Source organism: Bos javanicus, chromosome 1 (genome assembly GCF_032452875.1).
Source record: "Bos javanicus breed banteng chromosome 1, ARS-OSU_banteng_1.0, whole genome shotgun sequence".
Lineage (NCBI taxonomy): Eukaryota > Metazoa > Chordata > Mammalia > Artiodactyla > Bovidae > Bos > Bos javanicus.
Window position 1 is genome coordinate 46,499,642 of NC_083868.1, and position 13,541 is coordinate 46,513,182.

The 13,541-nt window shown below is 42.1% G+C and overlaps 1 protein-coding gene across 2 annotated transcripts in view; it reads left to right on the forward strand.

Annotated features, from left to right (window-relative positions):
- The window catches only part of NFKBIZ (NFKB inhibitor zeta), a 31,371-nt gene extending 19,518 nt beyond the window's left edge, over nt 1–11,853 (forward strand). Inside the window, exons 1-12 of one of the 2 annotated variants that reach the window (XM_061427040.1) lie at nt 627–1,153; nt 3,311–3,450; nt 3,939–3,969; nt 4,092–4,195; nt 4,293–5,068; nt 5,883–5,988; nt 6,479–6,625; nt 6,812–6,875; nt 7,103–7,272; nt 8,196–8,306; nt 8,435–8,602; nt 10,465–11,853. In XM_061427040.1, coding sequence (XP_061283024.1) covers nt 865–1,153; nt 3,311–3,450; nt 3,939–3,969; nt 4,092–4,195; nt 4,293–5,068; nt 5,883–5,988; nt 6,479–6,625; nt 6,812–6,875; nt 7,103–7,272; nt 8,196–8,306; nt 8,435–8,602; nt 10,465–10,518 — 2,160 coding nt within the window. In that variant the 5' untranslated portion in view covers nt 627–864 and the 3' untranslated portion in view covers nt 10,519–11,853. Of the gene's footprint in view, nt 1–626; nt 1,154–3,310; nt 3,451–3,938; nt 3,970–4,091; nt 4,196–4,292; nt 5,069–5,882; nt 5,989–6,478; nt 6,626–6,811; nt 6,876–7,102; nt 7,273–8,195; nt 8,307–8,434; nt 8,603–10,464 lie in introns of those variants that run through there. The other variant, XM_061427042.1, reaches the window with a different exon arrangement.
- The last annotated feature ends 1,688 nt before the right edge of the window (nt 11,854–13,541 follow it).

Genomic DNA, 13,541 nt, shown 5'->3' on the forward strand with positions numbered 1-13,541 from the left:
CCAATGCTTTTTATTTCCAGTCGGCACCAAAAATGTTGCCCAGATTATAATTTGACGACAGAAAAATGGCTTCAACATCTCTTTCAGTTTAGGATTTGAGACCCGGCCAAAAGCCATGTTGGCAAACTCTTACTAAGTTGAGCAGAGACTGGCCCGTATGAACCTCCCGGAGACGCCGGGGTTGGGGTTGGCGAGGAGTCGGGCACTGGGCGGCGGGAGGGCTGCGTGGCGCGGATCTTCCAGCACTTCCTACTCCGCGGAACCGGGCCGACCAGTTCCCACCGCCGCCTCCTGCCTCTTGGCCCCACTTTGCGGGCCAAGCCCACGCCGCGCGCCCTCTTCCCCGGCGCCGAGGCCGGGCTGGGGGCGCGCCGAGGCAGAGCCGGTTCGGGCATCTTTCGGCGGGAGGCCGGAGCGGGGGTCCCAGGGCAGGGGACGAGGGCCGAAAGCCAGGAGGCCGCCCTCCGTCTGGGTTTCTAGGTGAAGGGCAGGAAAACAACCGGCCGGTCTGGGCGGGGCGGGGCGGGCGGGGCGAGGGCGGAGGGCACACATTGCTTCATCCTGTACATTTTACTGGAAACCGGGCGCATCCGGAGGAGGGGCCAGGAGGCGGTCCCGACGCCGCCAATGGCCCAAGCAGGGCGCGGGGGAGGCCGGCGAGGCGGTGGCCCCTTCTCTCCGCCCCTGGTCTCGAACGCCGGTTAAAAAGTCGGGCACTCCGGGTCCGCGCTCGTGCCCGCGCCGTCCTCCCGCCAATACCCTGAGCCCGTCAGAGCTAGTACAATAGCCACAACCGGGAGGCAGCCGCGCGCAGCGAGCCGGGGGCACAGCTGTCTGGGGTCCCCGAGCGCCGAGCCTGGGAGCATGATCGTGGACAAGCTGCTGGACGACAGCCGCGGCGGAGAGGGGCTGCTGGACGCGGCCGGCGACTGCGGCCTCATGACCAGCCCGCTCAACCTGGCCTACTTCTATGGCGCGTCGCCGCCCGCCGCCGCCCCCGGCGCCTGCGACGGGGGCTGCTCGGCGTCTGGGCCCTCGGCGCCAGGCTCACCCGGCTCCGACTCCTCCGACTTCTCCTCCGCCTCGTCCGTGTCCTCCTGCGGGGCGGTCGAGTCCCGGCCGAGAGGCGGCGCCCGTGCTGAGCGGCTGCAAGGTACCCACCGGCCCCAGCGGGGCGACCCTCGGACCCCCGGACTCCCGTCGGCCCACGCTCAGGGAGGGGGGTGGTCTGGGCTGCCCAGATGTGAAGTACTTCGGCCAGATTTTAGGGGGATTCTGCTCCTGCCTTAGTGGCGGTACATAATCACACTGGTAGTCATTATTAGGCCACGACGGATGCCTTGCCCTGTGCTGGGCGTTTAATATCACTCGATGCCCGTTGACCGTCTGTGAAATCCGGGTGCCATCGGCTGGCCTGTTAGCTGGAAACACACTGCTCTGATATGGGGGTGGAGGGGGGAGAAATGGACCACGCTGGCTTTTCTCTTCGTTTTCTTCTTTTAAAAAACGCCTTTATTAAGCTATAATCCACATACTATGGCGAGGTTTTGGAGCCGATGCAGGTGTACCTTTTCTCGTGTCTGTTTTAGTGAAAGGCTGTAGCGGGCGATAAAGGTTTGAGTACAAGGTTGAAGGTCATGCTTTATTTCTTCCTAAGTACGTATTTGTGAAAATTTTTACGTAGAAGGACTTTATAAAGAAAAGAAACGGATATTATCAAGATGTGAGATGAAGCTGGACTGAAAACCAACGTATACCTTGAGTTTGATTTTCCGAAGTCTGCCCCGAATTTCTGCGGTCTTGTTTTTGTTTTCTGTGCTTTAGAGTGGTTTGGGCTGTATGTAGCAGAGAAAGGCGTAATGTTTCCGGTCTACCGCTGTGAATTGTTAGTTTCTTTTCTTAATGAACGGAGTTGCATAATTTGGGGGAAAACAGGATGCCACTGTGGGTAAACCAAAGAACGTCTAGATAATCTCACATTTTGGAAAATGTAATCAACATGATTTTAAAGAACGTTCTCTTTCAGGTGTTCCCCACTGCTAGCCATTCCTGTTTTGGTTGTGTTTTAAAGTGTGATTTGTCATTTTCATTTAAAAAAGTGATTCAAACCGCTGGACTCTATAAACGCTTTCTGTATTTTGAGTGTGCAGTAAATGCCAAAATGTTGTGTTTATCTAAACCTTTTTTACTCCCTCCTCATTTGGCCTTCATCTGGCTGAAACTATTTTACTAGTTCTTTGGTTTACCATAGGGGATTTCTGAAACTGAATTTTTCTCCTTGTGACGTTGAATTATTAACTGCTGTCATTCCAGAGAGATGCCGTGTTAGATTCCGGCAAGATATGTCTAGACTTAAACGTAAAACTAGCTGTTTAATTTGCTCTATCATTGAGCTGTTTCTCATATGTTTGATTTTATATATATATATATATTTAAATTATGCCTTGGTTTTTGTCCCATCTTATTTTTTCCTACTCTCAATGGAATTGCTGAATTATTCATTTCCTGACTGTGTGTGTTTACTCTGTGTTCAACTCATCCCAAGAGGTTGTGACATGGTAGTGGTCAGAGGGGAATGCTGTACTCATGTACTAGGTTTTAAAGTGTATTTTAAAGCTTAAATATGAAATGAGATTATTTCCTTTTTACTTAGAAGGCCTATGTGAGCAATTCCGTAAACAGTCAGTGAGGGGAAATCCTGTGTGTGTAGTGTGGAAATGTGTTTAAGCTTAGTGAATTTAAAGCAGCTTTCTCGGCATAGCTTGACTGGGGGAAATAATAAACTAAGACATTATTAATTGTTAGGCTTTGGTACGTTGTTTTGTGCCTTCTTCGGTGAGTGGAATTGATAGACTTTACAATTTCTGTGTGGACAGAAACCCTTTGGTTTAGAAAGCTAAAAATTCATCATTTAGCCATTGCTCTCCCAGGTTTTTAAAAAATCTAGAATAATTACAGATTTATGAGAGTCAGGATTGCAAAATCTGCAGTCCTCTCTCATGCCGTATTTAGGGCTGAGAGAGAACTAATTGGGGTTTGTTGCTTGTTTCTGGGGCTCCCTGAAATGACATTTTTATGAGCTTTACTTCCTTAGGGTTCCTGGTGGGGAAAGGTATCAGGCAAGGTAGACTCCTTAAGCAGGGCTGGGGACTGACGTGCAAGGTCATCGGCCTGGGTGAGCTGAAGAGACTTTGTGGTCTGTCAGTTGCGAACTTTATCACGTTGGACAGCTGTGCTTTTGAAGTTAGTAATATTCATGTCTTTGAAGACACTCACTTGGGATATGTTTTTGTTTTTTGTTTTTGAACAGTTGAGCCCCATATGGGAGTTGTAAGGCAGCAGAGAGGACCCTTTCAAGGTGTTCGTGTGAAGAACTCGGTGAAGGAACTCCTATTGCACATCCGAAGTCATAAACAGAAGGCTTCCGGACAAGCTGTCGATGATTTTAAGGTGGCACTTAACTTATTTGTTTTGGGTTGGGTGGCAGGGAGGTTAGTCTGTTAGGGTTATTACTTTCATAGACCACAGAGTACAAAGGACAGAGAGCATATTTGTCCTGCTGTGTGCTAGATTCCTGTTGCTGGGCCCAGTGCTGGGCACTTGGCAGCTGTGCAAGAGAAATTTAATGAATGAGTAAACGAAGGCAAGTTGGGGGCAAGGAAATTAATGTGGTTCAGTTAAATGGAACATTTTGATTAGAAAGGAAAAACTCAAGTTGCCTTATTAATTTTACCTTGACCCAAGTTGAACTAGGTGAAAATGCAAATGGGGGAAGTTGTAAGGTAGGATGGAAACTAACATAGAAAATAAATACTGTTAGAATGGTATATCATATGTTCATGCAAACTACAAAGAATGGTAGAGATATGTTTATTGATATATGTTAATCAGGAAACCATTTATCACACACTAAATTGGAAACTTTTTTTTCCTTATAGACACAAAGTGTGAACAGAGAGCAATTCACAGGTAAGGGTTACCTCTATTTATAATATTATGGGGGCTCTAGGGTAAAATAGTGCACTGTAATTAGGGGTAAAATTTTGTGAAGTAAAATGATCTCAGATTCCATTTTCCTTTCTCGGGTATAGAATTGAAGAACACAGTATCATATAGTGGGAAAAGGAAAGGCTCTGATTCACTGTCTGATGGACCAGCTTGCAAAAGATCAGCTTTATTACATACCCAGTTTTTGGTATGTATCTCACTATTTTCCTCTGAATACCCTTCAGAAATTACTTTTAGAATAATTTTGGAAGAGAATGTGCAACTTCCTTTTTCTTCCTTTCCAGACACCGCCTCAAACACCCACACCCGCGGAGAGCATGGAAGATGTCCATCACAATGAATCCAAACAGGACAGCTGTGCCGATCTGCTTCAGAACATTATCAACATTAAGAATGAATGCAGCCCGGTTTCCCTGAACACTGTCCAAGTTAGCTGGATGAGCCCTGGGGAGGTCCCTCAGGGCTCCCCCCACGAGCAGTGTCAGGACCTCCACAGAGGGCAGGTCTTCTCTCCACCTCAGAAATACCAGCCCTTCCAAGTCAGCAGCTCCCCACACATGATGGATCAGGCTTCCATGTACCAGTATTCACCACAGAATCAGAGCATGCAGCCGCCGCCACAGCACTACACCCACAATCCAGCCCTGGAATACAGCCCTTATTCCAGAACTTCCCAGTCCCCCAGCTATGAGCCACACTTGTTTGGTCGAGAACCACAGTTCTGCCCGGACCAGAGTTTTGCACCCCTTTTAAGTGATCCCCGGCAATCTGAGAATATTGCTGTTCCCGCTCAGACTGCTCCCAGTGTTCAGCAGCAAATTGACACCCACCTACAGAACTTCAACCTGATGCCACCAGATACCTGTGAGGCCCTGGCAAGGCCAGATGCAAGCTCTACCCCTTTAAGCACACCGCTGCCCTTCCCGAACCTTGGCGGAAATCCAATGAGCACCACACAGTTAGGGAAATCATTTTTTCAGTGGCAAGTAGAGCAGGAAGAAAACAAATTGGCAAATATCTCCCAAGACCAGTTTCTTTCAAAGGATGCAGATGGTGACACGTAAGTATATCTTTTTATGTTGTTAACCTAATTTGGTAAGCCATGGTTGTTGGCCACGGTGGGCACAGGGTATGCCAATTTAGATCTGAGTAAGTGATTGGCTAATCTAGATAACTAGTGGAGGCAGAACGATAGCTCGTATTTCAAGGAAGAGTTTTCTTTGTTTTTTTTTTCTGGGTGAACAAATTACCTGTTCCAAATTAATAAAAATGTATTTGGCCTCTTTGAATAATTGGTTTTGAAAGATTAGCACAGATTATGTCTGTAGAGCAAAATCAGTTAGATCATAGTTGGTTGGTCATGATCAACCAGGAGTTGATTTGTAGATTGATTACAGATGTGTCCTCACATCTTTGTGAACCTGAGCAAATTGTTTAACCTCTCTGTACTTTAGTTTCTGGGCATGTAAAATGGTACTATCTCCCTCATTGGGTTTTTATGAATATTAGAAACATTGGATTTAATGCAATCAACATGGTACTTGGCGTACTTCTTTCTGGTAACCTACTTCATCTTGTAACACAGATGGGTATTGTCAGCATAGCAGAAAAGACAAATTATGCTCTGTGCTGTTTCATTTTTCATACTGTTTATGGGGTTCAGGAGATAGTGAAGGATAGACAAGCCTGGTAGGCTGCTGTCCATGGGGTCACAAAGAGTCGGACACAACTTAGCAACTGAACAGCAATAGCAGCAGCTGTTTCATTTGGGTATACCAGCACATCAAGAAATGGGCTAAAGGAAGAATTTTTTTTAAAAGATGAACTTAGTGAAATCAGAAATAATTTACCTCTTTTCCTTTTCTCTCCCCCAGGTTCCTGCATATTGCTGTTGCCCAAGGGAGAAGGGCACTTTCCTATGTCCTTGCAAGAAAGATGAATGCGCTTCACATGCTAGATATTAAAGAACACAATGGACAGGTGAGGATTTTTTTAATTTTAATTAATTTTTTAATTGGAGGAAAATGGCTTTCAATGTACTGAAGTCTTTACAGGAGGCTTCGGTACTCTTGAGCCTTCCTCCCCTCCCCCAGGTAAGGATCTCGACAGAGGGAAATGGCAAAGTTGTGGTCAAGACGATAGCTGGTCTCATATTTGAGTGTCGATTATTTCAGAGTTCCAGACCAAAAGAGTTTAGTTAATATTAACTTTGGGATGCTGACTCTGTCACTGCCCACCTTGAAGTTATTAACGTTAACTTTGTAGTCATTTGACCAAAGACTAATGGGGTGTAATAAAGCCTCACCCTAAGTTTATTTTAGTTTCCTTGTATCTTACAACTTATTAATAGGATTCATTTTTTCTATGTGGGTTTTTCCCACCTCAGTCCTACTTTAGGTTCATATTCCTTGTTATGATAGTTTTATAGTTTTTACAATATATATATTTTTTTCCCTCTGCATGTCCACAGAGTGCCTTCCAGGTGGCCGTGGCTGCCAATCAGCACCTCATCGTGCAGGATCTAGTGACCCTCGGGGCCCAGGTGAACACCACTGACTGCTGGGGAAGAACGCCCCTGCATGTGTGTGCGGAGAAGGGCCACTCCCAGGTGCTTCAGGTAAGAGGCAGCAAGCCAGGCTCCCGTTACCACGGGGATAGGGCTGAGAAATTAGAAGTTGGGTGCAGGTTGCCTGTTGCAATACTCTCTTCTGAGTTGACTTATTCCTTTCTTGGGACACTTGTAGATAAGTATTTGGCAGAGCTTGTCTTATGCTGAGTAAATGTCTACTTTCAAATCCTGCAGGCAATTCAGAAGGGAGCAGCGGGGAGCAACCAGTTTGTGGACTTGGAGGCAACTAACTATGATGGTAAGCAGTGGACATGTTATTGGGTGAAGAAGCATTCAGAGAGAGGGGCCCTTTAGTTCCAAGGGCATTAAGTTCAAAACCAAGAAGAAAGGGAGTTAATTAAAGCTAAAATATTCTATAAATAAAGTTAGCGCTAAGACCCAATGGAGGAAATCCTCAGATTTCCTTAGTGGTTCTTGGAGAGTTGATGGGAGGCTTGATCTCTGCTTTCTTATACTTTTTTCTAGGCCTGACCCCTCTACACTGTGCAGTCTTGGCCCATAATGCTGTGGTGCATGAACTCCAGAGAAATCAACAGCCCCATTCACCTGAAGTTCAGGAGCTTTTGCTGAAGAATAAAAGTCTAGTTGATACAATTAAGTGTCTGATTCAAATGGGAGCAGCAGTGGAAGCTAAGGTAAATTCACAGAAGAGTTTAGACACGGAATGTGGGAGAGAAGTGGTTATAGCAGAAGAGCTTGTTCTCAAGTAGAGATTAAAACTTTCTCCTCTTTTTATTTTATCCCCCCCCTCCTTTTTAAAAAATTAATGGAGTTAGTAGCAATGTATGGATAGTTGAGGACCTTAGCTTTAAAAAGATCATCTCATTTGCTTTCTTGATTTGTGTTTAATCTATGGCTTATTATTCAGAAGATCATTCAGTTGTGACATGAATTAGTCTTTATTTGAAAGGAAAAGAATATGCTTGAAACTGATATTTTCATCTTGGTTTCAGTTGTCATACACAGATAATAAAGGCACTGCATTTCGTAAGGGTTTCTTCATTGTTGTGGAATCTGGACTTAATCTTCTGTTTTTTTAAACTGGAAAATATTTTGTTATCTTTAAATCTGAAGTTTCTTTACTGAATATCTGCTGTGTGCAAGGCACTGAGTTAGGGGCTCTACGGGAAGATGCCTAAATCATAAGCGCCTTGGGTCCTTGGGGAGCTTACGGTCTAATAGAAATGGTGAGAGAGATAGCTAACTGTCAGTCTACAGGATGGCCACCAAGTCTGGAAACACAGGCGGACACACAATAAATGGTTTCTTGTACTATATCACAGCCCTTGATAAAACAGTGTAGTCTTATTTCTTCATTTTATGGCCACCTGGTATATAAGGGTAGATGTGATAAGAGGCATGCAGGCAAATGAAAAGGGAATTTCAAAGGAGAAATGAGATTTCATGGAGCTTGGGATGAAAGAAGGGTTTGTGAAGAAGTGAGTACTTCAAGTGAGTCTCCACGGGTGAGTCAGACATAGGCGAGACTGGGTGAGAAGCGTATGTCTAGGGCGTGGTGTCAGATATTCACTGTCTTCTACCTCTTCCCTTTGACAAGGATCGTAAAAGTGGCCGTACAGCCCTGCATCTGGCAGCTGAAGAAGCAAACCTGGAACTCATCCGCCTCTTTTTGGAACTGCCCAGTTGCCTGTCTTTTGTGAACGCAAAGGTACTTTTAGGAATACTCGAGAACTGCCCGAGAGTTGGAATGACCTTCTTTATACCTTCTTCAAGCTTTTGAGCTGCTTTTGTGAAAGTCTCCTGTCCTCACGGGTGTCATTTTCTCTTGGTCTTCAGGCTTACAATGGAAACACCGCCCTCCATGTTGCTGCCAGCCTGCAATATCGGGTGATGCAGTTGGATGCAGTCCGCCTGTTGATGAGGAAGGGAGCAGACCCAAGTACTCGGAACTTGGAGAACGAACAGCCAGTGCATTTGGTTCCTGATGGCCCTGTGGGAGAGCAGGTGAGGGTCACAGAAGGGAAAGACATACTTTTAGCATTGTCCTGAAACATAAGAGCGGTGGGCCAGCTGGCACCCTTCAGGTGGGCTCTGTCAGTTCAGATGGGCTCTGTCAGCATACGTGTCTCAGCAGTTGTCACTGTTGCCCTTTGGAGTCAATTGTTTTGTTTCCAAAGGAGCAGTAAGACATTTAAGGCTGTATCCGTAGACCCCAAATGGTTAGAAGTCAGGCAGTCTTTGCTTTTCTTCCAAGATGACAAACTTAGGTTTGAACTAAGTCAGAATGGTTTGACATTTGGCAGTTGATGAAAGAGGAGGAAGCAAGGTTCCTGTAGACATTAAGAAAATAGAATCTAGTTTTGTGAGTAAGTGAGGAACCTTCAAATAGTGTGGGTATTAGATGAGTCAGAGTGTTCAGAATACTTCCAGATGCCTGAGTGCTCCATAAACGTTAGCTGTTAACAATGATTTCTGTCTGCTAACTGATCCTAAGTAAAAAGTGGGAAAGTTATTTATGTAACTTTGAACCTAGAAATAGTTTATACTTTAAATAAAATTATGCTTTACTTATCATATGATTCTATATTACATTTGGAGATTGAACAGTTTCATATGACTAAACTTTTCCTGATAATAAGACCTGACTCTTTAAGAACTTAACAGATTTTTTATGAAACTTTTCCCCTGGAGGAAATGAGGTGATTGTGGCTGTAGGTCATTGTATACTGTAATAATCACAAAATAAAATATATGGAATGCAATTTAGCCTTTTCTTTGATATACAGCCCTCATTGTGGCCACAATGTTATAGTAACTCATATTTGTAGATTTCTTGATAGCTGAAAACGAATCTCTTGATAACTTGTAGTGGTATTTTATACCACTTAATAGTTAGGAAAACTTTGCAGGATGAAGGTTAAACTGGAAAGACTGAGATTCAGAGTGGTTCCAGGCACAGGAACCATCGTTAAATAGTAAATGACAGAGCCCTAAGTGTTACCTTCCGCTTCACTGTTTGTGGTGTGAATTCATAGAGTGAGGTTCTCAGGGAGTATCGAGCACGGAGAGTTGCTTAACTCTTTGTTAAATACATGTTCTCAGATTATTCTTCTTTCTGCTTTTGTATTTCTGTTTCTCTCTGTTTGAAGGGAGGATCTTTTCCTTTGCTTTTATTATCAGACTATAGTCATTGTGTCTCCTTTTGGTAGCTATCAATTGCATCCCTGACTCCAATCTTCTTTCTTTTAATTTGTTGCTTCTAATCTGCTGTGGGCTGAGAGACATGATAAAATTTGTCAGACTGGGGTATAAAATCAATGACTCAGCTCTCAGTGAGCCTGGGGGCTTTCCCGTGATCCATATAGTCATGCACAGAGGCTTTCATTCTTGGATATCTTGATAGCTATCTTGACTCGAAGGGCATTATAATTTACTTATATCTATAAGAAAGACTCTGGGTTCTTAGTTGAGGCTGACATCAAGGTAGGTGAGATATGTATAATCATGATTACTGCCTTGTTTTACATGTTCTCATAAATAACAGAAGATTAGGAAAGGAATATAGGTCTTTGTTAAACAGTTGGAGATGTTCAGCTTCAGATAATTTTTTTCATGGAGATGCTTTACTTTCTTGTTCTCAAAGATCGCTATAGGAGAGCTGTAGTAAATAAACCTTAAAAGAAGTTGTAGTTTTTTTTTTTTTTCAAGTCCCCTTAAAATCTTGACACATACTGTTGTGTATTTCTTCATATACTTACTTATAAGTAGGCAGGAATTATGTATAGAAGAAAGGAAAGAAGCTCTGAAGAGGTGGTACTTTGATTGTAAAAAAGAAATCTCACAAATGCTATTGGTTTCCTTTCCAGATCCGACGTATCCTGAAGGGAAAGTCCATTCAGCAGAGAGCTCCACCGTATTAGCTCCATGGGTTTGGAGCCTGGTCGGCAATACTCACTGTCAGTTAGGCAGTCCTATTGTATCTGTACATAGACCATTTGCTTTGTATTGGCAAATGTAAGTTGTTTCTATGAAACAAACATTTTTAGTTCACTATTATATAGTGGGTTACGTTAAAAGAAAAGGAGAAAAATACCTAATTCCTCTTGGCAGATTTTAATATTTCATGCCCAGGTATCTGGGATCTAGACATCTGAATTTAATCTGAGTGGTAAAATCGACTTCAATTAACAGTAGCTTTTTGGCTTTGATTTGTGGTATCAGGTACTGCTCACGTAGCTATCGCCAGTTTAAAAGGAGGTGAATCGTTAACTTTTTTTTTTGAAGAAAAATGAAAGCATTTGAAAGTTAAAAAATAAATCTGGACATAGCCTTGAGACTTCATTTGGCCTGATACATACAGTACCTGGTAGTTACCAGTGTTGAAAAGTCTCTGTAGTAACTGAACTGAATGAAAGGTACCATGGTTAAAGTTTGATCTTTGCAAACTATGTATAATTGTTATTTTTGTCTTTTAAAGTATTTTTACATATATGGTCATTAACATGACCACATTTGAAATGTGTAAATCAATAAAATAGAAGATAACAAGTGGATATTCACTGTTTTTTAAAATTATATGCCTTCAAAGGAACTGTGTAAGCACCACCTCTGTAGATAAAACAGATGGAGAGCTGTTCCCTTAGTGGCTGGCAGAGCTCTGACTTGTAAATATGCTTTCAGATGAGATATATTTTGCATGCTATTAAAGAGAATACCTCTTTAAGATGCACTTTCTAGAATTTTGATTTCCTGTTCTGTTGGAATTTTTGTTTTGACTTTATAAGAACAACAGAAAGTCAATATTGAAATGTGTTTTACTGGTTTTCTGTTGTTCAGGTAATGATAATGCACCAAGATGTTCTATATTACTATTAAGAAAAAACATATTTTTTAGTAACTTGAATTATATTAATATTATTTTGCTTATCTCTTGCATACTCTGAGGAACATATTTGACTTTGATTGCACATTAATTCTTTGTAATAAATTTGATTTATGAAAAACCTCTATCTTTTTTTCTTTTAAATGAGAAGTGTCATAAGCAATTGACTGACTAATCATCTTTGTAGTTAAGTACTTAAATCCTTTTAAAATAGATAACCTTTGGATCGATCACATTGTTTGACCCAGTATGTCTTGTGGACAAAAGTTAGTTATGGTTATTTGGTATCTAAAAGTATGGCTGTTATGTGAATCTGTCCATTCACAATGGAAAAACTCATGCATTGCTTTAAATAAACATTAATTGAATAATACTGTTCTTAAGGATGTGAATTTTCTTTTCCTAGACCTTATATATATTTCTCAAGGTTGAAAAGAGCTGTTAATCACTAATCTAAAACCTTTAAATTAGCCAATATATATTAATTTGGTTTTTTTTTCAGAGTGTGTTTCCTAGTTATATGATCTTTAACATGAAAAAGCTCTTTGTCAAGTTCATTAGTAGAGATTTACTAGGTTCTGAAAATATCATGGATGTTTACTAGATACTGTTGATCATTTAGAAGTTTATGTGCTAAAAATTATAAGTCTTTATGACTTTTTAATACTTTATTTTGTGGGAACATAGGAAAAATGATTTGGAGATTACCAGGATCATTCTGAGAGATGTAAACGTGGGGATGATAGTAAATGGGGTCCCTCCCTTTTCCAACATGTCATTTTGATATGTGAGAACAAACACATCAGTGTCTGTCAACATCAGTCAATCACTGCACATACATTCTAAATCTAGTAACCTCCTTTGAGAATATGATGTGCATGTACACACAAATTAACTGAAACAGTACTTAGCAAGCATGTGATTGTGTATCTGTGCATACAAAGCTGTCTGATAGATAATATGAGGTATTCAAAGATATTTATTAATTAAGATACATATGTAGGAGACATGGCATGTACTTGATTAACAAAAAGAGGAAGAAATATAAAGATTACAAAGAGAAAAACTTTATATCTGAATGGGGAGAACTAGGGAGACTTCAAGGTAGAATATTTGAGCTGTATTTTCAGAAGAGCTGAATTTGAATGTTCACGCAAGTGGAGAGGGAGGAGAATGAAACAGAAAACTACATGAACCAAGGCAGTTGTGTTTGGGGGAACCACAAGTGAGTGATTCAGTGTAGCTTGACTAGCCAAGCTATTTGGATGGCCAATAAGTTTCATCTTGTGTTCTACCTCTAACTAGTAATATGAATTGCATATTGAGAAAGATCTTCAGGCAGTCTAGGGGCTTTGGCAGGAGAGGGTGCTGTAATTGATTATCATATATCGGCTGTATGGGTATAGAGAGTGGTTCTTGATGGAATGTTCCTTAAAGAGTGACCCCCATGGAAGCCAAGACTACGAGCTCATTGCTGCAACCTCAGTGCCTAGCAAAGTGCCTGGCATAGAGTAGGAACTTAACACTGGTTAAATGAGTGAATGAAGGTATGTCAATCCTGCTTGGGATCATGGGTTTTTTGGGGGAACTGGTGTTTCAAGCCAGACATAAAGTACTAACATAAAATACTAATGAGTTAATGACTATCACAGTTCTAACTTAGATCAGATCAGTCGCTCAGTCGTGTCCGACTCTTTACGACCCCATGAATCACAGCATGCCAGGCCTCCCTGTCCATTACCAACTCCCAGAATTCACTGGGACTCAGGTCCATTGAGTCAGTGATGCCATCCAGCCATCTCATCCTCTGTCGTCCCCTTAATGATAGCGATAAGTTAATGAAAAATGGCATAGCTGGCACTCTTAAAAAAAAATCAGGCAGTCCTATGCAAAGAACTAATTCTAATACTGTAGTTCAGTGTTTCACTAAGGAATTCCCTGAAGTATCAAAGACCAAACCTTCCAGCTCTATTTGTTAATCAAATCAGTCACATTTAATATCCTTTCTATATTTTTACTTAATCAGGAGTGGAGAATTTTCTCAAATTCCTCTAACCTTTA